At 54.6% G+C, this 24,541-nt stretch overlaps 4 protein-coding genes across 5 annotated transcripts in view; 2 read left to right on the top strand and 2 right to left on the bottom strand.

The window, feature by feature from the left end:
* Positions 1-1,971: 1,971 nt before the first annotated feature.
* On the top strand, positions 1,972-3,403 carry IFNL3 (interferon lambda 3). The gene is made up of 5 exons (XM_044668602.1): positions 1,972-2,094; positions 2,497-2,574; positions 2,764-2,907; positions 3,057-3,140; positions 3,308-3,403. The coding sequence occupies exons 1-5, from the start codon at positions 1,972-1,974 to the stop codon at positions 3,401-3,403; spliced, it is 525 nt and encodes a 174-aa protein (XP_044524537.1).
* Positions 3,404-4,376: 973 nt separating this feature from the next.
* Positions 4,377-4,787, top strand: SYCN (syncollin). Its single transcript, XM_044666270.1, has one exon. It carries the CDS (start codon positions 4,377-4,379, stop codon positions 4,785-4,787), a length of 411 nt encoding a protein of 136 aa, XP_044522205.1.
* Positions 4,788-5,416: 629 nt separating this feature from the next.
* Positions 5,417-11,172, bottom strand: NCCRP1 (NCCRP1, F-box associated domain containing). Its single transcript, XM_044668601.1, has 7 exons — positions 11,040-11,172; positions 10,600-10,965; positions 9,048-9,107; positions 8,800-8,851; positions 8,422-8,517; positions 8,131-8,269; positions 5,417-6,441 (listed from the first exon to the last, which is right to left on the bottom strand). Exons 1-7 carry the CDS (start codon positions 11,170-11,172, stop codon positions 6,301-6,303), a joined length of 987 nt encoding a protein of 328 aa, XP_044524536.1. The 3' UTR covers positions 5,417-6,300.
* Positions 11,173-14,101: 2,929 nt separating this feature from the next.
* PAK4 (p21 (RAC1) activated kinase 4) overlaps positions 14,102-24,541 on the bottom strand; it is a 28,850-nt gene continuing 18,410 nt past the window's right edge. The window contains exons 2-9 of one of the 2 annotated variants that reach the window (XM_044667399.1): positions 20,048-20,284; positions 18,031-18,564; positions 17,308-17,739; positions 16,737-16,870; positions 16,486-16,612; positions 15,821-15,946; positions 15,495-15,629; positions 14,102-15,274 (exon numbers count right to left, since the gene is read on the bottom strand). In XM_044667399.1, the coding sequence (XP_044523334.1) occupies positions 15,119-15,274; positions 15,495-15,629; positions 15,821-15,946; positions 16,486-16,612; positions 16,737-16,870; positions 17,308-17,739; positions 18,031-18,564; positions 20,048-20,251 (1,848 nt within the window). In that variant the 5' untranslated portion in view covers positions 20,252-20,284 and the 3' untranslated portion in view covers positions 14,102-15,118. The remainder of the gene's footprint in view (positions 15,275-15,494; positions 15,630-15,820; positions 15,947-16,485; positions 16,613-16,736; positions 16,871-17,307; positions 17,740-18,030; positions 18,565-20,047; positions 20,285-24,541) is intronic. The other variant, XM_044667400.1, reaches the window with a different exon arrangement.

The following is a 24,541-nucleotide window of genomic DNA, read 5'->3' as shown; positions in this document are numbered from 1 at the left end:
GTTCAAATCCACTTTCAGATACTTCCTAGCTGTGTGACCCTGTGCAACCCACTTAACCCCCATTGCCTAGTGCTTACAACTCTTCTATCTTAGAACCAACCAACTAAGTTGGAAGGTAATGGTTTATTTATTTTATTTTTTTTTTAATTTAAAAACTCAAAAAGAAAGCAGGAAAGTTTGCTTTGGAAAATTACATTTTTAACAACTTCAAGCTTCTCTTTGAAACAAAAGATTCCAATAATAATAATAATAACTAACAGTTATATGTTTGTAAGGACTGCAAAGCACTTAATATACACTATCTGATTTGATTCTCCCAAAAACCCTGTGAGGAAAGTATTATAAGTTTTATTATCCCCATTTTACAGATGAAGAAACTGAATTTGGGAGAGAATAAATGATTTTGTTCAGGGTCACACAGACTTACAGCAGAGAATCTTCTTGACTAAAGAGTCATGGACAGAGCAGGGAAAAGATCTTAGGTCTCCTGGACACTAGGTGTATAGCTCTTTCCTTTAAATTTGATAAAAGAGGGAAGAGATTGGGGCGGAAGAGAGGAGAGAGGGGAGAGGTGAAGGAGGGAGAAGACATAGTGGGAGAAAGACAGAAAAGGAGAAAGAAGAGATGGGGTGGAGGGGAAAAGGGGAATTGGGAGGGGAAATGTGATGAAAGGGAAGAGATGAGAGAGAGGGGAAAAGAGAAGAGAGAGGGGAGAGGTGAAGGAGGGAGAAGAGATAATGGGAGAAAGACAGAAAAGGAGAAAGAAGAGATGGGGTGGAGGGGAAAAGGGGAATTGGGAGGGGAAATGTGATGAAAGGAGAGACATGGGGAGAGAAGAGATGGGAGAGAGAAGGGAGAATGCCAGATTTGGGGGGAAAGGAGAAATGTGAAGCCACGGGAAAGAAAAAAGTCTCAGAAAAATATCTCAGGTCATATCTTTACAAGCAAAACTTAACAAGCAAAAAACTAACCCAAAGAGGATGTCTGTTACTGATGATCCATAAACGAGAGAACTGTAGAAAGAAGTTAGAGGGATGGAAGGAGGGGAAGCAGAAGAAAGAGGGAATGAGAGCCAGGATGGAGGGAGCAAAGATAGAATGGGAAAATTATGGGTAGGGAGGTAGAATAAACTTAGGGAAGGAAGAAAGAAATAGGAAGAGGGGAAAGAGATGCAAGAGAAGAGGAAGAGAGAACAGGGTCAGAGGAAGAAGGGACGGAATCAGGGAGAAGATAGAGAGGTGAAAGGGAAACCACAGAGAAGGGCAGAAGAGATGGATAGAGAAAGAGACAAGGGAAGAGGGAGAAGACGATAGAAGAATACAGTTGGAAAAGATAGATGTTGGTGTGGGAAAAGAGGAGAAAAAGATGTAAATAGTGAAGGCAGGGAAAAGACTTGGAGGAAATTAAGGGCCAATGGGCAGATGAGAGGAAGAGGGGGAAGTCAGGAGGGAAACATGGGATTGCAGGGAAGGGAAGGGAAGACAGAGGCAAAAAGGGGAGAGATGAAGGGAGTCCAGGATAGACAGATCCAAGGCAGGAAAAGAAGATAAGTGAGGGACAAGGAAAGAAAAAGAAGAAATAGGGATGGAAATAAGATGGAGGACAGAGAGGTGGGAGATGAGATGAGAGGGAGAAAATGGGGAGGGAAGAAGGCAAGTGAGTGCCCTAGGTGGAGGCACAGAAGGGAATTGCCTCTAGGTGATGAGTCCCGTTGGAGGTTGTTTCTGCTTTCAGTTTCCCTTTCCCATTCCCTGCTTTCTATACCTGAGAACACCTGAGATGCCTAACTTCATGCTTTTCATTTGAGAGGAGCAGTGGATTTTTCTTAGTTCCATTTTTCCTACATCAAAGGGAATCTCCAGCCTGGCTGGTTAAAACTGTAGGCATGGGGCTGCCTCCACGGTACATTGATTCTACACCATGTTCGCTCTTAGAAGCCTCACGTTGGTCTTTTCTATGTGGACTATGGGGATGTCGAGGTCCCTTACCCCGACTCCCGCCAGCCTTCCTTTGGAGAGGAGCTGTCAGATTGCCCAGTTCAAGTCTCTTTCGCCTCGGGAGATGCAAGCCTTCAAAATGGCTAAGGATACCTACGTGAGTCTCTGCAGGGTTGGGAGAGGACTTCATATCCTCTGTAATGTTGCTTTTTAGTCTTTCTCCTTCTACTGGTGATCTAACCTCTACTGTTTACCTCCCCCTATCTTCAATCCCAGCTTAATGTAGTTCTAGATCTAGCCTTGACCTCTTACTGGGGTCCAAGATTCATCTCTCCCACTTAGGTCTAACCTCAAGCCTTTCTTCTTGAGCTCCATCTTTTCCTCTGTGTTTCCAGCTTTTATTTGCTAAAACTCTGGATGCTACACGCACTATCGCTGCCCTTAGACTCTATTCCCTGTATTCCCTGGGAGTCAAGGTGACAGAGAACACTTGGAACCCTTCCAGAGAACTGAAGGACCTAGAAAAGTCACAAACCTTTTTCTTCTTTCACTCCCAAAGGAGAAGTCCATGCTTCAGAAAGAGAGGAAATGCAGCTCCAGATTCTTCCACAGGGCTTGGGACTTTCGGCAACTACAGGTCAGAAAGGAGACTTTATTCATTCATCATCACCTTTCTCTCTCATCTGTGCTCTCCCCTCAGTCTCTCTTCCCATCTCTTCTCCCCAGTTTCCTCTCCCCTTCTTTGTCTCTCCTCCCCTATCTTCCCTCCCCTGTCCTCTTCACCTGCCTCTCCTTCACCCATCACCTCTTATCTATCCCCCAACAGCCAGCAGATCGTCCTGTAGTCTTAGAGGCTGAGCTGAAACTGACTCTGGAGGTCTTGAAAGGCATCAAAAACCCTGAAATGGAGGATGTTCTGACTCAACCCTTACAAACCCTCAGCCACATCTACCGGGAGATCCAAAGCTGTGTAAGTCTGTCTCCCGAGTGCCTTGGAACCATTCGGTGAGAAGGAGAGGCTGGAGTGCCTGGTTCCTTCTCCCCTCTCCAAGACCATCAAATGCCTGGGTCCCCTTCCCTTTTACCTCCAGACTTCAAGCCCCTTCTCTGTTCATACAGGTTACTCCCCTGCCCTCTAGAGGACACAAGCTTCCGGGAGACCCAAACAATTGGCTACACAGGCTCATTGAGGCTGGGAAGAAGGTGAGTCACAAAGGGAACCGGGCTTCCTACCTAGGCTGCTGTGGTACCCTGGGTTAGAAAAGGGGTGGTGTCAAAGGGAGCCCAGGGTCTGGAGGAGTGGGGTTTAGGGTCAGGGAGACTCCCGATCTCCCCGAGGATCCTTATCCACTTGTCTTAACTCTCCTCAGGAATCTCAGAGCTGTCTAGAGACGTCAGTCATGCTCACCCTCTTCCGACTCCTGACACAAGACCTCCGGTGCGTGGCATATGGCGACCTCTGTTAACGATCCAGGTCCTGCCCCTGCATCCTGACCTCCATCTGGACTTCTGTGGTCCAAACCGAAGCCTTATTGATGGACTGATATGCCGCCCAATGTATTTATTCCCCCTGTCCCCAACATGCACCTGTTCTATTTATAGCTATTTATATATGGTTTTGTACTTCTTTATATTTTTCTACATTTTGTCAAATAAATAAAATTGTTTATAATGAAATTCAAGACCCACGTGTAGTTAGTTGTATAGGTTTGGGTTTGTGAAACTTGGTATGGCTGTAAACAAGGGTGAGAGAGTTTTGTGTACGTGTGGCTGTGAACAGGCGGGATTGTGGGGTTTTGTGAGCGCGGTTGTAGTTTGTGTGTGCAGTTGTGGGTCTAATGCAGTGAGCAGGTGGGATCTGGGGTCTGGGTGTGAATATTTGAGTCCATAGCTGCCCCTGGTTAGCCCTGGTTCTACATAGGTTGGATCATGGGTCTACGTGTGTGGTTGAGAGCAGACGGGACTGGGGGGGGGGGTCTGTAGTGTAGCTACAAGTGAATCTGTGTGGGTGCTGGCCTGTACCTCAATCTCAGAAATAGGGGGGCCATCTGGGTCTTCTTTGGCCTTGTGTGTGGCCTCTGGGAAGGTACCACCTGGGTGGAAGATTAGATTGGAGGGAAAAGGGTGTCCAGTCAGTCAATATTGGCTGACCCTGAGTGAGGACCGAGTGGCTTGGGCACAGGTGATAGATACCCTGGATAGATGCCCTGTTCTCTCTTAGGCGAGCCAGCAGGATGCTGGCTTTGTTGGGTCTGGTCAGGAGGGGCCAAGTAGGACTCCCTCCCAGGTGCTGGGATCCCAGTGTGCCCCAGACCCCGACCCCCTTATCTCTTCACAGCCAGATTCTTCCTTTCCCACAATCTCTCTCCCCGAAGCTCTTATAAGGAAGTTGGGAAGCAGTGCTGGTAGGTGCCTGCTGTCCCGTGTCCACCTTTGGCCATGGCCCCGTTGCTCGTACCTTCGCTATTCTTGCTGGCCCTGCTGAGGGCCCTGCCTGGCACCCAGGCTGCATGTCCGGTCCCTGCAGACCTGAGGCCAGCTGATGGGCCTCGAGTATGTGCCCGCCTCTATGACAAGAGTGATGCCTACTATGAGAACTGCTGCGCCGGCTCAGAGCTCAGCCTGGAGCCCGGGGCTGACCTGCCCTACCTGCCTTCGGGCTGGTACCAAACCGCCTCCTCCCTGGTGGTGGGTCCCCGCTGCGAACTCACTGTCTGGTCTCGAAAGGGCAAGGGTGGCAAGACCCGAAAGTTCTCCTCCGGAGCTTACCCTCGCCTGGCTGAGTTTCGCCTTGGGATATTTGGAGATTGGAACAACGCCATCGCGGCTCTCTACTGCAAGTGTAATTAAGCCAGCTGGGGGCCCCTCGTGAGGACCCTTCCCCAACCCGAGCCAGCCCTGCACCGTAACCTCATGCCTGTCTCATTGCTACCCACGACCGCTAACTGGCCAGATGCCCAGATGAGTGCCCGGACCCAGCTCTGGTTCTCCTAGAGTCTATCAGCCACTGGCTACAGGACCCAGAAGACAGCTCCCAGCCAGAACTCAGACCTCAAGAGCCCCTGACCCTACCTGGAGCTCCCAGTTCAGCCTATCAGCTTTCTCGGGCCAGGGGAGCCCACTCTCCTAACTCCATGAGTTTTCAGCTGTCACCCTGGGGTCCCTTCTCCTTTTGGCCCACCCTCCGGGTCCTTAGCCTCATCTTTCTGTACCCATAGCCGCCTCTGCTAATCAGCTGGTGCCCCTAGCCCCAGACGCTGCCACCCCCTCAATAAAGAGCTTTTGTGACAATATTTGCCATTATGTCTTCCTTTCTGTTCTGGGGTCGGGGGAACGGCGTAGCTGGGTGGGGAAGAGCTCGGGTGTCAGGACTCATTTTGGAGTTTGAGAGTTTTGCAGGACTTGGTCACCAGGAGACAGTCAAGTTCAGGATCCAGAGAAAGAGACAGAGACTCAAATCAAACCATTTTAATCTAGGCTTTTCTGTAGGGACAGGAGATGAGGTGAGGCATTGGGGAGTCCCAAGGGATCCCCCTCCCAAGAGCTCCAGGGGAAAAAACCTTGAGCAAACACTTTTATTCTGCAAATACGCATCCCTCAGGGGGATCTCTGAGAAAGGCTGGTGGCCCTAATGAATATATTGGGGTGAAGAGGGGTCCTCAGCGGATATTGGGGAAATCTGGGATCCTTGGCTGGGGGCACATTTGGGGATATGAGAGGTATTTAGAGAGATATTAGGGGTTCTAGGAAAATCTCGGAGAGATAAGGAGTTCCTAGGAGTATATTTAGGGCAAGGATTTTGAGGGGAGACGACTAATTCCCCAGGGAGTTGTTTAGGGGAAGTAAATGTCTGCGGGGATATTTTGAGGAGAAACATTTTCCGGGAGAAGAGAGAACTTTATGGGGATATATTTTGGGGGGGAAATTAAGGGTTTCTTGGGTATCTGGGGAGCATGTGGGGACCCTTGAGTGGATATTCATTTGGAGGAAAGGAGCTCTGAGGGGGGCATTTAGGGGAGAAAAGGCAGGATTCCCAGGGTATATTTGAGAAGATATTTTGGAACCTTCCGGTTATGTTTGGGAAAGATAAATCCTTAGGGAGGCTATTCAGGGGGCTTTGGGGGATTCCTAAAGGTTTTAGGAGAAGACGAGGAGTCCCTTGGTGGAGATATCGGGGATGGGCTGATAGTGGTTTCTTGAGAAAATATATGGGCTAAAATGAAAGCTCTCAGAGATACACTTGGGAGGAGAGAAGGTGCCCTTTCATGGGGAGGCAGGAGGGTCCTTGTATGTATGCATGCAGGATGGAGAAGGCGGTGGAGAAGAAGAGCTCACTGGGATAAAGATGCAGGGGGAAGACAGCTCAATTCCGTAGCTGCAGAGACACTGAGGAGTCAGTCACTCGAGTTCTTCGGAATCCATCAGAACCCATACGGTTCTTCGCTTTGTGCAAGAAGTGAATGAACCGGACTCCTGGGCCATAGCATTTGAATACGTGAGACACCTTGAGGGGCAAGATAACAAAATGAGCAGCCTTTCTGGGCTGGCCTGGGAAATACCAGACACTTCCCAGAATGCCCTCCCTACTCCTTCCTCACCAGCCAAGTTTGGGGGGTTGGAAGGGGTGCTCTTTAGGGAGACATTATGAGGGAGCACTAGGAATTGGAGAGAGAACATAGGAGAGTTGGGAGAGGGCACTGGGAGGCATTAGAATCAGGCCCAGAGATGGGAGGTCCTGGGTTCAAATCTGGCCTCAGACACTTCCTAGCTGACCCTGATCAAGTCACTTAACCCCCATTGCCTAGCCCTTACCACTCTTCTGCCTTGGAACCAATACATAGTATTGATTCCAAGATGGAAGGTCAGGGTTTAAAAAAAAAAAAAAAAGTATATTAGGGACATTGGGGGAGGGCACTGGAGACTTTGGGAGAAGACATTGGGGGGAAAATGAAGTGCCATTAGTTGAAGACACTGGGGGACATTGGGAGAGGATATTGGAGGTCCTGGGAGAGGATACTGGGATGCACTGGGAGAGGATGCTGGAAGGCATTGGAAGGGAATTCTGAGGGGATATGGGAGAGGATGCTGGGGGACCCTGAGAAGGAACCTTGAGGAGATATTGGGAAACACTGGCATAGAACAACGGGAAAATATTGGGAGAAATAGGGAAGGAAGTATTGGGAAAACTTTAGGGGGAAAGTTGGGAGGAAACGCTGAGATGGCGTTGGAAGAGCCTGAATGAAAACACTGGCGAACACTGAGTGGGAATCTTAGAAAGAAACCTAGGAGAACATTTGGGGAATGAGTGATATTTGCAGACGATACAGGGAAATAGTGGGGGATAGTAGAAAGAGTGTGAAATTTGGGGTCAGTGGGAGGTTATTGTTCAGTTGTATCTGATTGACTCTTCATGACCCTGTAGACCACTGCACAATAATATTATCCATGGGTTTTGTTTTTTTTGTTTTTTTGGCAAAGATACCAAAGTGGTTTGCCATTTCCTTCTTCAGTAGATTAAGGCAAACAGAGGCTAAGTGACTTGTCCAGAATCACACAGCCAGTAAGTGTCTGAGTTCTGATTTGAACTCAGGTCTTCCTGACTCCAGGTAAGGCACTCTGTTTACTGTGCCATCTAGTGCCTCAGTCAGAAGGGCTAGATTCAAGTCCTGGTTGCTACTTACTAACCCTGTGTTACCTTGGCTAAATTACTTGACTTCTCTATTAGTTTCCTGCCTCTTTATATGAGGTTTGCTTAGATGATTTCTAAGGTCCCTTGAAATTTAGGATCTAGGATTGAGGAACAGGGAGAATGGCTCAGTGAGGACCCAGTAAGGTACATTGGAATCAGGGGAGAGTGGAGGTCAGTGAAGGATATTAGAGAACAATCAAAGATAGGGAATTTTAGGGAGATTCCGAGGCCTCCAATTGGAGTCCATTCACAGGCAGCTAGATAACCTGGAGTCAGGAAGACCTGAATTCAAACCCGACCTCAGATACTTCTTAGTTGTATGACTCTGGGTAAGTCACTTAATCCTGGTTGCCTCAGTTTCCTTATCTGTCAAAAGAGCTGGAGAAAGAAATGGCAAACTGCTCCAGTATCTTTGCCAAGAAAACTCCAAAGAGAGTCATGAAGAGTCAGCCAGGACTGAAACGACTTGACAATAAGAACAGGGGAATGTTCTCAGGGTCTCACCTGGCACCAGTGTCCAGTCGGGCCCTTTGGAGAGGGTCGAGGAGCATTGTGGTACTGCCGGATGATGGTGCGTCTGTCTGCCGCCAAGAGCCAGACATGGAGCTCGTACACATACGTATCCAGGCAGCTGTTCTCAAACCTTGAAGGGGAGGTAGGGGGATAGGAGGATGGGGTGGAGAGGAAGAGATCAGATCCAGGGCACCCAACTCTGCAGCCCCAGCAGAGGAGGCAGGACCCCTGGAGGTCCCCCATTCTCAGTGCTTGGTCCTCCCATCCTCTCGGCTTCCATACCAGTCCATGACGGTGATGTCTGGCTGTTGTTTGTCCAGCAGCTCTTCCCACAAGCCCTCGGCCAGAAGGTCTATACACTGTTGCTTCACTGTCCAGCTGGAGGCAAGAAGAGAGGGCTGGGTGGGGCCTGGGGTCCTGGGCCTGTGCTCTCCCTCCCCAGATCCCTTTGAGATAAGAACCCGAGCATCTGGCTTCTTTGCCCTTTGCCCATCTCCCCCTGAGAACCCAAGGCTCCAGCCTCTGTTCCTTCTTCCAGGTTGAGGTCACAGCTCAAGGAAGGTTCCCCCCCCCCCCCCCATGCCTTGGCTCTCCAGCTGAGGAGATGGCTCTCTGCAGCCTGCCCTTCCCAGGCCCAGGAGGCCAGCCCCCAGCCCTCACCTGAAGCTGGGGAGCAGTTTCTCAGTGCTGATTTGCCATCCGCTAAAGTTACCTGGGAGAAGGAGGGAGAACAGGGTTAGATCCAGATCCCAGGCTCTTCTCCCCATAACCATACACTAACCTCCTCTCTGGAATGCCACACCTCCCTCCAGGAGTCTATTTCTGGGACTCTGGGACGAGGGGAAGACATAAGCTCCTTCTTCTCTTTCCCCAGACCCTCCATTCCTGCTGGGGGGTAGGGCACTTACCCAAGGTCTCCAGGGGCCGAGGGGGACCGCAGGGCGGTGGTGGTTCATAGATGTTGATGCCTGAAATAGGGAGCAGAGGCTCAGAGCTCATAGACCCACCAATGATCCCTACCCCCACACTTATCCCTTGACCTCTCACTGAGCCTTCTTGGACTCCCTCCTGCCCTCTGATCCCTCTAAAATTCACTGACCCCATCCCTTACCAACCACCTTGTTACAGATCTCCAGTTACCTTCCAGTCCTCAAATGCCTGCCTTGGCCTTTGCTAATTGCCTCAATGCCCATGAATCCCCTGGCCACCTTTCCAACACATACCTCCCAGAAAGCCCCTCTCACAGCCCTCATTCCCACTCCCTCCCAAGATCAGCCCTCCCGGAAAAAGATCTCAGGCTCCCAGCTTCTCTGGCTCTTCCCTGAGGCAAAGCTAGACAGGCTGGGCCAGGGTGAGTCAGGGCCTTGGGGCTGAGAACAATGTCTGAGAAACCAGCTCCCCTCTAGTAGGGGTGGGGTTGGGTGTGGAGAAGTCGGAAGCAAAGAGGCGTCTAAGGATCAGAAAATGGATCCATTAAATTCAGTGTCAGGATTAGAACCCAGGATCTAGGCCAGAGGGAGCAACGGGGGCAGGGAGAGAGATAGGACACAGGCTAACAATGTCGGAGGGACAGGGCAGAGATGGATCCATAGAGAACAGCCCATAAAAGTGCTAGATCTAAGTAAATACAAGGCAGAGAGATAGAGAGACAGAGAGATAGAAAGATAGAGAGACTCAGGGAGGGAGAGACAGAGAGACAGAGAGACTCAAGGAGGGAGAGGCAGAGAGATAGAGAAACTGGAGAGGGAGAGACAAAGAGACTCAGGGAGGGAGAGATGGAGAGACTCAAGGAGGGAGAGGCAGAGAGACAGAGAGAGAGACTCAAGGAGGGAGAGGCAGAGAGATAGAGAAACTCAGGGAGGGAGAGGCAAAGAGATAGAGAGAGACTCAGGGAGAGAGAGACAGAGAGATGGAGAGACTGGAGAGGGAGAGACAAAGAGACTCGGGGAGGGAGAGAGAGAGAGAAACTCGGAGAGAGAGGCAGAGAAACTCAGGGAGGGAGAGGCAGAGAGATAGAGATTCAGGGAAGGAGAGACAGAGAGAGAGAGACTCCAGGAGGGAGAGACAGAGATAGAGAAACCGGGGAGGGAGAGACACAGAGATACACAGAGACAGACGCAGAGGAAGAGGGGGAAGAAGGCGGAGACGGAGAGACAAAGCCAACAGTGCGCCCTCAGAGATGGATATTGAGAGAGATAACAGATATCCAGAGAGAAGCTATGGGCAAACAGGCGCTGGGACAGGGACGGGAGAGACGGAGCTAGACTGGGGCTGAGATAAAGACACAAAGGGAGACGGACCGAAGGCTGAAGACTGCTGGACAGAGATCTAGTGACGTCGGGAGGCAGGCTGGCCGCCCCGCTCTGTCCCCAGGCTCTGGCCGCTATCCCTCTGCTCCGTCCCGTCACTCCATTCGCCCCTCCTGCTCCCCCCACCTTCCCGCCCGGGTTCGAGCCGCACCCTCAGGGTTCGGTGACCGCAGCAGGTTGCGGTAGAGAGGCCTCCGCACGTAGAGAAGCTTCCAGCTGAGCCCCTCCGGCAGCTTCAGTTCCGCCCCGGGGGTCCCCCACTCGTCCAGCAGCAGCTGGCGGGCACCTAGTTCCGATGACACAGGCAGAGGGGACTCTCCGATGACAGAGCCAGGCGACAGAGGCGGCGGGGGCGTGGGAGCCCGCGGAGGAAAGGGGGGAGACTGGGGTCTCGGCACTACCTTCTGCCCCTCAGATCCTCCTTCTGCCGGGCCGTCCATCTCTCTCGGGATCTTCCACAGTTGTGGGGTTCCTGAGGGTGAGGCCACACCGTTGCGGTATTTAAGGAGGAGCCACTCTAGGTGGGGAAAGACCCAGGAGTTCATGTCCTTCTAACCCTTCCCTCTGCCTCGGGAGCCCAATCGGCCCTACCCCCATTGCGGGGGACCGGCCCCTTGAAGTCCCAAAGGGGATCTTTCCAACCCCCTCGCCCTGCCGCCTTCCTGTCCGGAGCCCGGAGGACCCAGGCGTCCTCCCCCTCAGCGCTCTCCCTAAGGCAGACCATCGGATAGATCCCTTCCTCCTAGCCCCGGTCCTATTAGGGACCAATTCCCCAAGTTTCGGCCCTTCCGCGGGGATCCAGGGGACCAGCCCAGACCTGGAGAGAGGACACAGGCAGCCCCTTCCTTTCTGGGAAATGGGGCGAGAGATGGGCAGGACTAATTAAGGAGGCTAATGCTAGGATGGGGCCCTTCCTAATGAGGCCCATCGCCCTCGTTAACATTCCTAACGACGCGATTAATAAGGAGCCCCCTGACCTCAGAGGATCTCGGAAAGCCCTCGGGCAGGCTCCAGGCCATTTCCGGCTTCCATCCCTAAAGCTAAAGCCCCGAAACCAAGGGCGGTCAGGTGAGGAATTGGGGGAGGGGGAGGAGGAAGGCCTGGGAGAAACAGCAAGGCCCCCACCCACCACAGACATAAACACACACGCCGCACCCTGGGCTGGCCCGGCACCCGCCCCCTCCAGACTAGTGGAGGTGGAGGGAAGAGAACCACAGGAAGGGCCAGCATGGGTGGAAGCCGAATATCTAATGGAATGAGCGAAGTGTGTCCTCATCGGAGAATCCAGGGCAGGGAGGAACCCAGAGGGCGAGCAGGGCCATCCTACACCCTCCCCACGCCTCCTCTGGGGGCAAACAGGGGAGAGAATGTCACCCGTGGAGTCCCAGGGTATGAGTTCGAATCCTGCTTTGCCACTTGCTGCCTGCATGACCTTTCATTCCCTCTCTCAAGGCTTTTGTTTCCTCATCTGTAAAATGGAAGTATTTGGACTAGCTTGTCTCCAGTTCCTTCCAGTTACAGACCTGCCCAAACAGTAGTCACTGGGGTCTTGGTTAAGAGCAAAGGCCCTTCCTTAGCCCCTCACCATAGGTCCTCGCCACAGGGTCAGGGTAGATGAGGCACCCACCTCCCCTGGGGATGAGCTCCCCATTGCCCCAGGGAAGGGAAGCCAGGCAAGGAAAGGGGAGGAGCTCAGCCTGTGAGTCAACAAGCATCTGTTGTTGTTCCAGTCAAGTCTGACTCTTCCTGACCCCATTTGAGGTTTGTTTTTTCTAACCTTTACCTTCCGTCTTAGAATCATTTCGGTGTGTTGGTTCCAAGGCAGAAGAGGGGTCAGGGCTAGGCAATGGGTAAGTGACTTGCCCAGGGTCACACAGCTGGCCAAATTTGAATCCAGGACATCCGATCTCCAGGTCTGGCTCTCAAAGCACTGAACCACCTCGATGCCCCCCTTTTGAGGTTTTCTTGACAAAGATCCTGCAGTGATTTGCCACTTCCTATTCCCACTCATTTCATAGATGAAGAAACGGAGGCAGACAGGGTGAGGTGACTTGCCCAGGGTCACACAGCTACTGTGTGAGGCCGAATTTGAACTCGGGGGGAAAATGTCTTCCTGACTCCAGGTTTGGTGCTCTATCCTAGGTACCACCTAACCACTCACTACCAAACATTTCCTATAGATCCTTTGGACCCACCCAACAGGATATCCATCCTCCCAGGCTCTCAAACAACAGCAGTTAGGATTCGAATCTGGCTCTCCTACTCCAAGCCCAAAGCTCTTTCTACCCATCATGGGGAGCAGGCAGAGGTTCAGCCCCCTCTAGACCGTCCTCCAACTCCTCCAAACAAGGACGCCCAGGGTCTGTGGGGTGGAGACAACTACAGCCTGCAGGGGGAGACAAGAGACAGAGCTTCCCAGTGTTGGGGAGACCCGGTTTGTGGAGGGAAAGCAGGAGAGAGGACAGGAAAGACCCCAGCAGAGATCTCCAAGTTGGTCGCTCTTTCTGGAAGCTGGTTGCCCGGGGCGAATCACTTCCCCTCCCTGTCAATCGTTTTCATGACAGATTAATCACTTATGGAAGGACCAACCGGTCAGGCTTGGAGGTTAAATGCCTTCTGAGGCTCCAGAGCCCGTGGGAACCGCCAGGAGGGGAGGCTCCCGCCAGGTGGAGCAGCCGGGAGCGTGGACAGGTCTGTGGGGAGGAAGGGGCTGGGACAGCTCAGAGGGCAGCAAGGTTGACCTGACTGATGCTGCATGATGGGGGACAAGCCACTGGCCCTCTCTGGGCCTCTGTCTCCTCCGATGTCTCCCTGGCCAACACAGGAAAGCTGAGGGCAGCAGGGGTGCTTCTTGGGAGAACCACGGTGACTCCCTGAGCCACTTAGGCCGGCCTCTCTTCACCAGAGGGAGGAAGAAGCCTGGTAGGGAGGGAATCTTTCTGAAAAGTGATTTGTTCATGGAACCTCAGTGCTGGAAGGGATCAGAGAGCACCTGGCCTGGCCTAAGACACCCCTGCCTCAAAGGGGAATGCGGGGCACTGGGGTACAGCCTCTCTTTGGAGGTGAAATCCAAACGTGAGTTCCTTTCCTGGCTTTGACATCAGCACGGGTGATGCAGACGAGGCACTTGGCTTCTGCGCGCAACCTAGAGATGATCCTGCCGCCATCTTCTCTGCGGACACAGGAAGGGGTTTTGTCACCTCTAAGCACCATCAAGGTCTCATAAGGGGAACCCCTACTTCCACACGGCCTTCGGCCAACCTGGAACCTCACGTAGTCCAAGGCCACGTAAAGTGGGGGCCTGATGCACTGCAGGGTTTGAACTGAGGGAATATGATTGAAGCACCAGGAAGCTCTTCGTCAAACTTCCCCATCTCACAGTGAGGTCAAATTAATGGTACTCCTTAGAGGGTTGCAGGCAGATTAGGCCCTCTTGGAGGCCTCCTGGGAACCACCCAAAGGTCCTGGGTTCAGGACTGCTCCAGCTTGGCCTACCCCACGCTTCCCCCCAAAAGAAAGCCCACATCTTCGTGGGACCTTCTTCATCCCAGGGCTCTGGAGGGAAAGGCCAACGACTTGCTCTCATCATTCCCCCCTTTCCACCCGCGGCCCTATCCCAGAGACCCACACTCAGCCACCACTTTTCTCAGAAATGAAGGAAAACGTTTTAATTGTAAAACTAATGGGGGTCCAGGCCTGCAGCGTGGCTTTCCCAAACCAAACTCAACGGCACAGGCCCCAGGGCTCTGGCTCCTGGAGGATCCCCCCCCCAGCTGGGGGTTTCTTATGAAATGGCAATATAAATAGCTCTTTTAAAAAAAGAGGGTCCCACAGGAGCACAGTAGTATTCTCAGCAGAGGCCACAGTGGAGAGAGGCTCCCCGAACCTCCCAGGCATCAGACATCAGCAGAGGAGAGGCAGGTGAAGGCAGTCTAGTTCACCAGACACTCCCAATCATTCCCCAGACTGGCCTGGAGTTGGGGAAGTTAACAGGCTTCCGCACACTGTGTGTGCCAACGCCCCTTCGCGCCAGCCAGCCAGCCAGCCACGAGCACACACACGAGCCCCCAGACACACACGAGAACAAGCATCCAGTGCAGACATGTGCAGACACACAACACAGTGATTCAAGAAACGGCTCCCCAGACAGAAAACCCTTCCTTCCTTCTTTCCGCTCGATGCCCTTCCTCCTGTAGTGTCGGCTCCCGGGAGCCCCAGCTCCATCCTTGCGCTGGGGGGCTCAGAGGGCACAGAGGCCGCTCTCTCCTTGCCTTCCAATTTCCAGTGTCAAGCTGACTGGCCCCTGAATCAAGGCAAAGGGGGATGGGGTCTTGGCTCCAAGAGAGACCCTAGATGCCCTCGGTCCCAAGGCGTTATTTAAAAACATCAAAAAATCAAAACTGAAACTCAGTAGTTGAGTTCCCCGGAAGGGTCTGAAGGACCCATGGAGTGCCACAGGCCAAGTCCTTCCAGTTCCAGGTCCATCTGCCAGAAGGCATCTAGCAAATGCTGAGAGGGGAGGACAGGGGGTTGGGGGTCACCCCTGGATCCTTTCCCCTGTTGTGAGTGAGGAGGAGTCTGTCCCACCACCTCCCCACCCACTCTAGGCTGGGTGCTCCTCCCTGTGAGGGGCATCTTTGGTAAGGGGAAGGGCCACGGGCTGTCCAGTCTCATCTCATGCGATTCTGGCGCATGAGGGGGACGATGCTGGCTGGGGGGCCCGCCTTGCCCAGGAAAGGGTGCTTCAACAGTTCACTGGCTGTGGCTCTCTGGGCCGGATCCCGCACCAGCAGTCGATCCAGGAAGCCTTTCAGGGAGGGGGAAACCTGCAGTGGGAAAGAGAGGAAGGACTGAGGAGCCCAGTCTGGCCCCAAGGCCTTCCTTCTGTCTCTCCTGATGAGTGCCTCCCCTCTCCCCAGTGTCCAGCTATCTCTGTCTCTCTCCATCCCCAGTGGCTGCTGCTATTTCTCTATCGCAAAGGCACGTGCCCTGCCTCTGGCTGCAGCAGGGTGAGGGAGAGGCTGTCTGCCCAGGGGACTCGCTCACCTTGTGGAGGTTCTTCAGTTTAGGGGGCAGGTTGTCCCGGATCATCTTCATGGCCTTCAGGGGAGGCTCATTGAAGTAAGGGGGCTCCCCATCTACCATCTCAATGACCATGACTCCTAGGGACCATATATCCACCTGGGAAGGGGAGAAGGAAGCTTTGGTGGAGAGGCCACGGAGACAGACTAAGTTGTACTTTTCAGCCCTCTCTCCTCCTCCTGCCCACTCCTCTCAAACCCCCTCCCACACACCACACTCTCTCCAGAAGCTCGCTCTAGAACTTTCTTCTCTCTCTGTCTCTCTCCTTTGGGGGCGTTCCTTGCCCTCACCTCTGGCCCATAGGGCAGGCGGGAGATGAGCTCAGGAGCCATCCAGTAGGGGGTGCCCACCAGAGACTTCCTCCTGGGTACCTCTTTGTTCACTTGGGCGCAGAAGCCGAAGTCAGAGAGCTTCACCTGGGGTGGAATAGGAGCAGGGAGAAGAGTTGGAGGAAGAAGAAGGCAGTATTGCCTACACAGGATAAGGGACTGCCTGCTCTGGGCCAGAGAAGGAGCTGCTTAGGCCCGGTGCCCTGCAAGTGGCTCTAGGGGAAGTACTCAAAGACTGTGTGTGTCCTTGTCACAGATGAGGCTCAGAAGGGAAGTGACTTGTTTAGGGTCACTGGGTGCCTTACGGGAGATTTGAGCCCGGGTTTTCTTGGCTTCAAACCCAATCCTCTAGCACCTCACCCTGCCTCCAAGGAGCTCCTTCCTCAGAGACGGAGGATGGGGAAGCCACAGTATGCTCTGCTTTAGGCTAAGTCTAAGCCCCTGGATTTGCTCCAGGACACCCAACAGGCTCTCCCAGGCTCACCAGATGCCACTGTGTAAGGCAGGGGAGTGGCCTGTCCTGAGGGGACTGACAAGGGAGGGTGAAGGATCAGGGCCCACAGTCGTCCGGTTGCTGCCAATGGCCTTCTCAGCCTCTTGGCACGCCGTGCCCGCCCTTCCCGTACCCGCCCGTCATGGGTCAGCAGGATGGAGTCACTCTTGATGTCCCGGTGGATCACACCCTGGGCATGAAGCACAGACAGAGCCTTCAGGACAGCGAGGCACACGGCAGCGATCTGCTCCTCATTCATCCTGGGGAAATGGCGAGATCCAGCTGAAGGGAGGCCCCTGCCTGAGGGGAGCCCCCGCGTGGAGGAGAGGGTGAAAGGCTGGGGTGGCCGAGGGGCCCTGGCAGTGCCCCATCTCCCCTCAATACCTGGTGTGGGTGACGATGTCCGTGAGGGCTCCCCCTTCCAGGAACTCCATGACCACCCAGAGCTCGTCTCCAACCAGGTAGCTGTTGTACATCTGCACCACATTCTCATGCTGGTAATCCCGCATGATGACCACCTGTAAGAGGGTAGGAGGGCCCCCAGGGGGTCTGGTCAGGGGGAGGAATGGAAGAACCAGGGCCTGCCAGCTCCTTCTGCACTCTCGTCTGGCCCCGGCCCGGCCCCCTCGAGGAGAGGCAAGGATACCAGGATGCGAAAGACTCCGTCTGCCCTGGAGAGGTCTGAAGGCAGGAAGGCTCAGGCCCTCTCAGAGACTACTCAGGCCTGGGATGCTGTGTGACAAGAGACGGAGGAGAGGACAGGCAGGAAGACTCGGCTGAGAGTCTAGAAGGAGCGACAGCATCCAGAAGGCCTTGAAGAAAAAGGGAGCCGGAAGGGAGCATGGCGAAGTGGGGGACAGAGGCGGCCCCAATTCCACCTCTATGGAGACCAAAACCCTCCAGCTGGGGCCCTTCCCTCTGTCCCCAATAACCGCTCTCCCTCCTAATTCCCCACCTCGTTAAAGAGAAGCTCTCGTCGCTGCTGTTTCCGAAGGTCCATCTTCTTCACGGCGACCAGCTTGCCGCTGCTTCGGACAGTGGCGATGCACACAATGCCCGTGGAACCCTCGCCGATTTTGATGAAGTTCTCCAGGTAGGACCGAGGGTCACCTGGGTCCACCACAAGCTGCAATGCAGCTCGGAACTGTTCATGGGACACCCTCTGGGGTTCCCTCTGGGGCGAGCGGGGTCCTGATGGGGGCACAGCAGGCTGGGCTGAAGCAGGGGGGACACGAGAAGCCAGCTGGGGTTCTGAGGAGTGTGGGCTCAGGGTACCTGGGGCAGGGGCAGGCTCTGGGCCCCTGGCAGCACGGGGCAGCGGCCTGGCGGAGTGTGGAGGAAGGCCTCCTGTGGAGGGACCATTAGGGGCAGGATTATGGGGCTCTCCCTGAAACAGAAAAGAGAGAAGTACCAGGTCAGCAGATAGCCCCACCAGCCCCACTGACCATGGAGTAGTGGGAGGGGGTCCTCTGGGCCCCGACTCCCTGGTTTGTGGTAAACAAACAGATGAGATGGAGGAGGGAAAGGGCAGGGAGACTGGAAGACACCAAGTCAGGGTGGAGGCCCGCTATAAACAGGCCTCCTGGTCTCCTGGAGTCAGAGAGGGTAGTAGGGAGTGGAGGGGGTGGGAGGAGGGGGTGGACTGGAGCAAGGTGGGAGAGGGGCTAGCCTTGGTTACCTGGGGCCCCGTGCCCCTTGTGGGGTGGTCCGAGTCAGCACGCGGGTATGTGTTAAAGGGCCTTCCGGCCGATGACTTCAGCCCACCTCCTGGACCTGGGGGCCGTGGGGTCCGGACGTCAGGCCCCGAGAGGGGTCGTTTGTCCCGGGGTGGCTGGGGGCTCCCTGGCTGGCCCGAAGCTCCCTCCCCTGATGACTTGGGCCTCTTCTCCATCCCGTCCCGCCTCGCCTCGCTGCCGCCAGCACCGTGATCCCTGCGCCCGGCTCCTCGATTCCGCCCCTCCGCCGGACCTCTGCCCCCAGAGTCTGGGTGTCCCTTGTCCTGGGCCCGAGCACGGACCCCCGTCCCCTCGGCCTCAGTCAGCCCGTTCTCCTGATGAGGTGGGCCATGGTGTGGGGCTGGAGGACCAGGCAGGGGTGGGGGTGGGCTATCCCGTCGAAGGGAGTTGGATCGGGTCACAGACATGTTCTCAAACTCGTCCAACAGCAGCGTGAGGGCCCCATCCTTCGAGCCCTTGCTCCCCCGAACGATGGTCTTGGGGTTCGCCAGCAGGAAGGGGCAGGATGTGGAGGAGGAGGTAGGAGAGGAGCGAGCATCTCCCATGGGAGGAGACACGATGGACCGACACAAACGTGCAGAGACAACACAGAAACAGAGAATGAATGAGATGGCACACGGCAATGACAGACACGGGGAGTGGGACACGAGGCACAGCCAGCAGGTCCTTCGTGCTGGTGGGTGGGCGGGTGGCGCCTTCCCCCCCAGAAGGAGGGCATCTCTGAGCTCCTCAGAGGCTGGCCCGGGGGTCTCTAGGCCCCTCCCAGCTCCACAGGTCTAGGCTATGGGATTCTCGAACTGCTGGGCTGTGGCCAAACCCTTGAGAGGCCCTGGGACTCATCAGGTACTCGCCCCATTACAGCGAGGACCAGGACCTGATACTCCTGCTCCCTTTGGTGCAGACCCCAATTTCAGCAGCATTCCCAACACCAGGGAGAGCTGGGGAAGGAGCAAAGCCTGAAGGAATGGAGACAGCGGGGAAGGAGCATGTGAGGAGGGGCCCCAGGGGAGTGGAAGGGGATTCCAGAGGGTCTACACCAGGGATGACTGGAAGGTCTACACGGGGAATGAAGGAGTCTAATTGCACTCCTTCCCAAGCACCAGCAACCACTGGCCTCCAGGATGTGGACTGACACTCAACTGGAAGAACTTGGCTCCCCACATTGGCCAGGAGGGGGAAGAAGCGTTACTCCTACAATGTGACAGAACCGGTCTGTCGGGCCCAGGAGCCCCATGGGAAAGGCTCCCACAGGTGGGGCCAGCTCTGCCTTCCTGGGATGAGCCAAGCTCCCTCCAGTAGCTGCCATTTTCTCCCCTTCCTTCTTCTGCCCCGGGGGCTGATTTTCAGGCATGGGAGGGAGTTAAGAGATCAGGGGCTGGAAGGCCAGAGGGAGGAGGGGTGGGCCCCAAGACTGCCCCGAGTACTACTGGCTGTCCAGGCTAGGGACAAAGCCCTCCTCAGTTTGCTCATCTCTAAAATGGGGATGATGATCTTTTGTTCCTAACAGACTTCCAGGGGTGGAGTTGTGGCCAGTATTACTGAGAGTTCAGAATAGGCAATTGCAAGGCTGGACATTCCATTTTACAGCCAAGTAAACTGAAGCTTAGAGGGCACCCCTAACTTGTCCAAAGGCAAACAGCTAAAAAGCATCAGAAACTGGATCTGAACCTGGGTGCATCTTCTACTTCCCAACCCCAAGTCTCCCTAGATGGCCCCATCCCTCCTCTCCCCTGCATGTGGCTTTCAGTATGAGCCAAGAGTTGGGGTTTGGGGCCCGAGGCCTCGCCAGCTCCAATGCCCCGGGAGGGCTGGGGGACACACCACACGGGGCGCCTGAGATTTGTGGGAGCTCAGCATCCACGGGTTGGGCTAGGCTCGGCAGGGATGGATGAGGGATGTGAGGTGCAGGGAACACTCTTGGGGTCACACCGGTCGCCTACGTCCGTCAGGCTCACGTACCTTAGGTGCCCCATGCTGGATGGTGGTGATGCAGGCCGGGTCGATGAGGGGCTTGGGCCGCCGGGCCGACTCCTCGATGAGCCCCTGCCACTGCTGGGGGAGCCCCGTGAACTTCTGCTCCTGCTGGTCGAAGCCTGTGTGCACTCGGTGCTCGAAGTTCGAGGGGGCCGAGATCTCCAGCCGCTTTTTCTTCTTTCCAAACATGGTGTGAGGGCTGCGCTCGCCTGCTCTCAGCTACTACAGGTGGGGAGAGTGCTATGAGGGGGCTGTCCCAGGAAGGAGCCCCCTCCTCTTCAGGCCAGTGAGGCCGAGCCTTGGGCTTCAAAGCCGCTGACTGTCTCTTATCTGAGTGGGCCTCACAACGGTCTTGGCACGAAGGCAGGCCTGGGGCAGCTCCATCCTAGAGATGAGGAGCCTGAGATGTAGACACAGGGAGGCTCTGCAGCACAGGGAGGCTCTACGTGGGGCAGGGCGCCTCCCACTGACCCGTGCTGTGGCCAGACTCTAAAGAAAGAGAACGGCCAGAGGCAGGGGTCCAGGAACCGATGACCACCCCCAGACAAGGACCCAGCAGAGGCCCCAAGGGTGAGCCCGGAGGATGGGCCTTGAGCCAGGGGTCCCAGGCAGCAGTGTGAGCCTTCCCCCTCTCCAGCCTCCTTTGAAAGGCAGGCAGGGCTGCATCTGCACTACCTAAGCAGCCATGGGCCTGCCTGGGACACGGGGTCCCCGCGTGTTGGCACGCTACGTGTGTCCCGACCAGCTCGCACATGTGTGTGTGGTTGCCGAGCCCCGGGCAGAGCCTCGGCCCAGGCCTCTCTCAGTCCCTCCCACCGATCCCAGGCTCCTGCCAGCCAGGCCCAACACTGCCCTCCAGCAGCAACCTCCATCCTGGAGAACCGGTTTGGCTGGGGGAGCTGCTGGGGGGTGGGGTGACCCGGCCCAAGTGCCAACCTGTCCCGCCAGGCTGGTTGGGGAGCCGGTGTTGGGCTCCTTGTGGTGGGCTGCTGGTGGCACTGGGCCTGGGCTGGAGGCACGAGGCACCTGTGCACCCCCCCCCCCAAAAGATCCCAAAGCACTTTGCAATGACCGATACTGGCGCTGAGCCCATGTCACCAGGGACCAGGATGAGGCAAAGAGAAAACCAGTTTGTCCTGGACAGGCAGACCTGGGGGAGCCTTTCCAGAACGGCTCAAGGGGGGCCTCGGCTGGGGGGGAGTCACGTGGCTGGTGAAAGTCCCAAAGAAACAACAGGCCATGCGGAAGCCTGGCCTGCCGCCTTATCTCCCTCTCGCCAGGCGGCTCCACTCCTTTCTGCCCTTCCTCTTGTGGGCCCCATCGGAGAGGAGCCCATGCCCCTGTCACTGGGGGGCCGGGGAGGAAGCCCGGGGAGCCACACCTCCGGATATTTGGCAGCTGGACACATGGACGTAAACAGAGGAACTGGGTGGGTGGAGTGTATTTACAGAAGCCTCTGGTAGCCCCAAACCCTGGCCGCTGCCCTCTATGCCCCCCCCCAACTGTCCTCAGCACCTGCCTGACCACACTGGCACTGTCTGTCCTTCCCTGGGCCCCAGGCCAGAGCCTTCGGCCAGACTCCAGCCTAACCCTAGACCTGTGTGGTTCCCAGATCTGTGCCCCCATCCTCCCCCAGACTCCTGCGGCCCCTTCAGCAGCCCTCAGCTCGTTCCCACATAAGGCGGAGGCAGAGTGAGAAGCCTCCCGGGCGCGGGCCAAAAGGCCCCCTGCGGGATGGAGTCCTGGGACGCTGGTGCTCTGCTTTATGGCCCCCTCCCCCACCTAGTCCCCAACGCCAGGCCTTATCAACAGGGCAAGCCAGGCCCCTAATACAAACAGGAGGGAGGAAGAGCCATAGAAAAGGAGGAGCCTGAAAGCACAGGGCGGAAGGGCAGCAGAAGGCCCAGGAGGGGGCTGGCTCTGGATTCCTCCCCCAAGGGCTGGTGGTTCAGGGCAGTCAGCAGGAAAGGGGGCAAGGGTCCCCTAGGGAAGGGCAGAGCTCCTCGGAAACAGGAGGCCCCAAACAGGAAGGCAAGAGGAGACTTCCTCATAGCCAAACTGGCCTCTGCCAAGGGTTCAAGGCTCTCTCTGTCCTGGGCAGGGGAATGACTGGATCCCCAACCTTCTTTTCAAACCCTCCTAGTCCTTTGGGGGCTCGGCTGGAGTCTCTCTCCACCTCGCTCAGGGCCACAATGGCCCTTTCGCCAGCCCCCAACTTCTTTCCAGCTCTGATGGCCCAAGGCTGCTTCTGCTCGGGCTTCTCCAGGATGCCTGGCCCAAGTGAGGCCTTTCCCATCCAGTAGGTACTTAGCAAAAACTTGCAGGGAGAGGCAAATTGGAGTGTGCCCAGGCCAGAGCAGGCCTCCAAATGTTTTTCCAGAACATTCTGTCTAGGTCTCCCTGCCAGAAGGCCATTGAGTTCACATCTGAAAAGGAAATCTCTCTACATGACCTGAGATGAATGCTGCCTGACTGAGGACCACCAGTGAAGAACAAGCCGCTCCATCCCAAGGAGAAGACTACCCAACAGCTGGTCTGTCTTCGGGTAGAATTTGAACCCCACACCCCTTTGCCACTCATATATAAGCTCAGTAAGTCCCATTGCCTTCAAACACCTGGAGAGCTCTCACGTGCCCCTTAATTCTTCTCTTCAGGCTAACGGTCCTTGTTCCTGCCAATGACCTTTCTGTGGCCTGAATTTGAGGGACTTCCCTGAACAGCTCCCTTTCCATCTTCTCCAGACTATCTCACTGTCCTCACTGAAATGGGGCACCCAGAAGTGACCACAAGTTTCCTCAGGGGGCTGGCCCAGGGCAGAGAATAAAAGGATCAACAGCCCCACATAGGTCCTGGGTACCACCTGGACCTCTGCTTGAGGTCCCCTCAGCTTTCTTAGCTGCTAGTTCCTAGTCAGCTCCAATTCACTAAAACCCCCTCCCCTAAGCATATTCAAATCAACTTGTCTAACTCCTTCCATTTTGTACAAGGAAGTTGATTTTTTAAGCTCAGGTATAAGCATCTACATTTGTCTCTTTTCAATCAATCTATTTTGATGGATTTGGCCCAAAGAACTCTTGATCTTTTTTGATCAGAAATCTGTTATCTGAGGTTTCAGGTCTTCTGTAACGGGTACACTTCAGAGGCACACTCCTTGGCTATTACCTAAGTTAGTGACAAAAGGGTCAGTCCAGATCGTCAGAGACCTCCAAGCTGACAGGAAACCATGAATGACTATTCTTAAGAGTCCAACCATGTCACATGGTTGGTATTCCTGTCAAGGCCACAAGAACAACAAGAGAGTGGCAGCTGCTTGACTCACACTGAGCTAAAGGGCACCTGCAGCTCTCCGGCTCTAGCTATCTGGCCATCTGTAGGGGAACTAGGACATGGCCTTTTTAGGGTTAGGTTCATAACACATTTTAGAATTCTGTCAGGAATGGAAGTTAATGTCACTGGCCTACAGATTCTGTTTTCTTCTCATTTTGGAAAAGTGGAAACATTTGGGACAGCTAGGTGGTTCGGTGGAGAGAAAGCCAGGTCTGGAGAAGAGTAGTTCTGGATTCCAATCTGGCCTTAGACATTTTCTAGTTGTGTGACCCTGGGCAAATCCCTATTGCCTAACCCTGGCTACTTTTCTGCCTTAGAACCAATCCACAGTTTTGATTCTAAGATAGAAGGAAATGGTTTAAACCAGTGGTTCCCAAACTTTTTTGGCCTACCGCCCCCTTTCCAGAAAAAATGACTTAGCCCCCTGGAAATTAATTTTTAAAAAATTTTAATAGCAATTAATAAGAAAGATAAATGCACCTGTGGCCATCCCTGCCCCGTTAAATTGCTGCAGCACCCACCAGGGGGTGGTGGCGCCCACTTTGGGAATCACTGGTTTAAACAAACAAAAAAAGAAAAATTTTTGACATTTGTCCTGGTGCAGCACCATAGCACTCCTGTTTGCTTCCCTTCAACTCTTCAAAGGTCACTGACAGTGCAGTAGTAGCCTATGTCTATCAGGTCTTTCAGGAGCTGGGGAAGAAGTTCAGATGGATGGTGGCTCAGACTCATCCGCAACAGTGTTCTCTTATTGTCCCTCTAGAGCAGTGGTTCCCAAACGTTTTTGGCCTGCCGCCCCCTTTCCAGAAAAAAATATTACATAGCCCCCTGGAAATTAATTTTTTAAAATTTTAATAGCAATTAATAGGAAAGATAAACGCACCTGTGGCCATCACCGCCCCCCTGGATCGCTGCAGCACCCACCAGGAGGCAGTAGCGCCCACTTTGGGAATCACTGTTCTAGGTGGTCTAACTCCTATTAGCCATTTGTATTTTCATCTTTCCAGTCCAAAGGCCATGGCCCCTGAAAGAAGCAAAGTGAGAGCCCTTTCATCCTGCTATCACCTGTTCTCTCTCCATCCCGTTCACCAGAGGGGTCAGTCCCATGCATTCTTTCACTTTCCCCTTTCCCTGAGACAGCTAAGGGAGCTC

This window comes from Gracilinanus agilis, chromosome 3, assembly GCF_016433145.1.
Source record: "Gracilinanus agilis isolate LMUSP501 chromosome 3, AgileGrace, whole genome shotgun sequence".
NCBI classification, from domain to species: domain Eukaryota; kingdom Metazoa; phylum Chordata; class Mammalia; order Didelphimorphia; family Didelphidae; genus Gracilinanus; species Gracilinanus agilis.
This window is presented reverse-complemented; position numbering and strand designations above follow the sequence as displayed.

Coding starts and splice junctions, on each gene's coding strand:
- IFNL3 (XM_044668602.1), top strand. CDS start 1,972: ATGTCGAGGTCCCTTACCCCGACTCCCGCCAGCCTTCCTTTGGAGAGG. Junction 2,575..2,763: donor GGGACTTTCGGCAACTACAG/GTCAGAAAGGAG, acceptor ATCCCCCAACAG/CCAGCAGATCGTCCTGTAGT. Junction 2,908..3,056: donor ACCGGGAGATCCAAAGCTGT/GTAAGTCTGTCT, acceptor CTGTTCATACAG/GTTACTCCCCTGCCCTCTAG.
- SYCN (XM_044666270.1), top strand. CDS start 4,377: ATGGCCCCGTTGCTCGTACCTTCGCTATTCTTGCTGGCCCTGCTGAGG.
- NCCRP1 (XM_044668601.1), bottom strand. CDS start 11,172: ATGGTCTGCCTTAGGGAGAGCGCTGAGGGGGAGGACGCCTGGGTCCTC. Junction 8,852..9,047: donor TCGGCCCCTGGAGACCTTGG/GTAAGTGCCCTA, acceptor TCCTTCTCCCAG/GTAACTTTAGCGGATGGCAA. Junction 8,518..8,799: donor AAACTGCTCCCCAGCTTCAG/GTGAGGGCTGGG, acceptor TCTTGCCTCCAG/CTGGACAGTGAAGCAACAGT.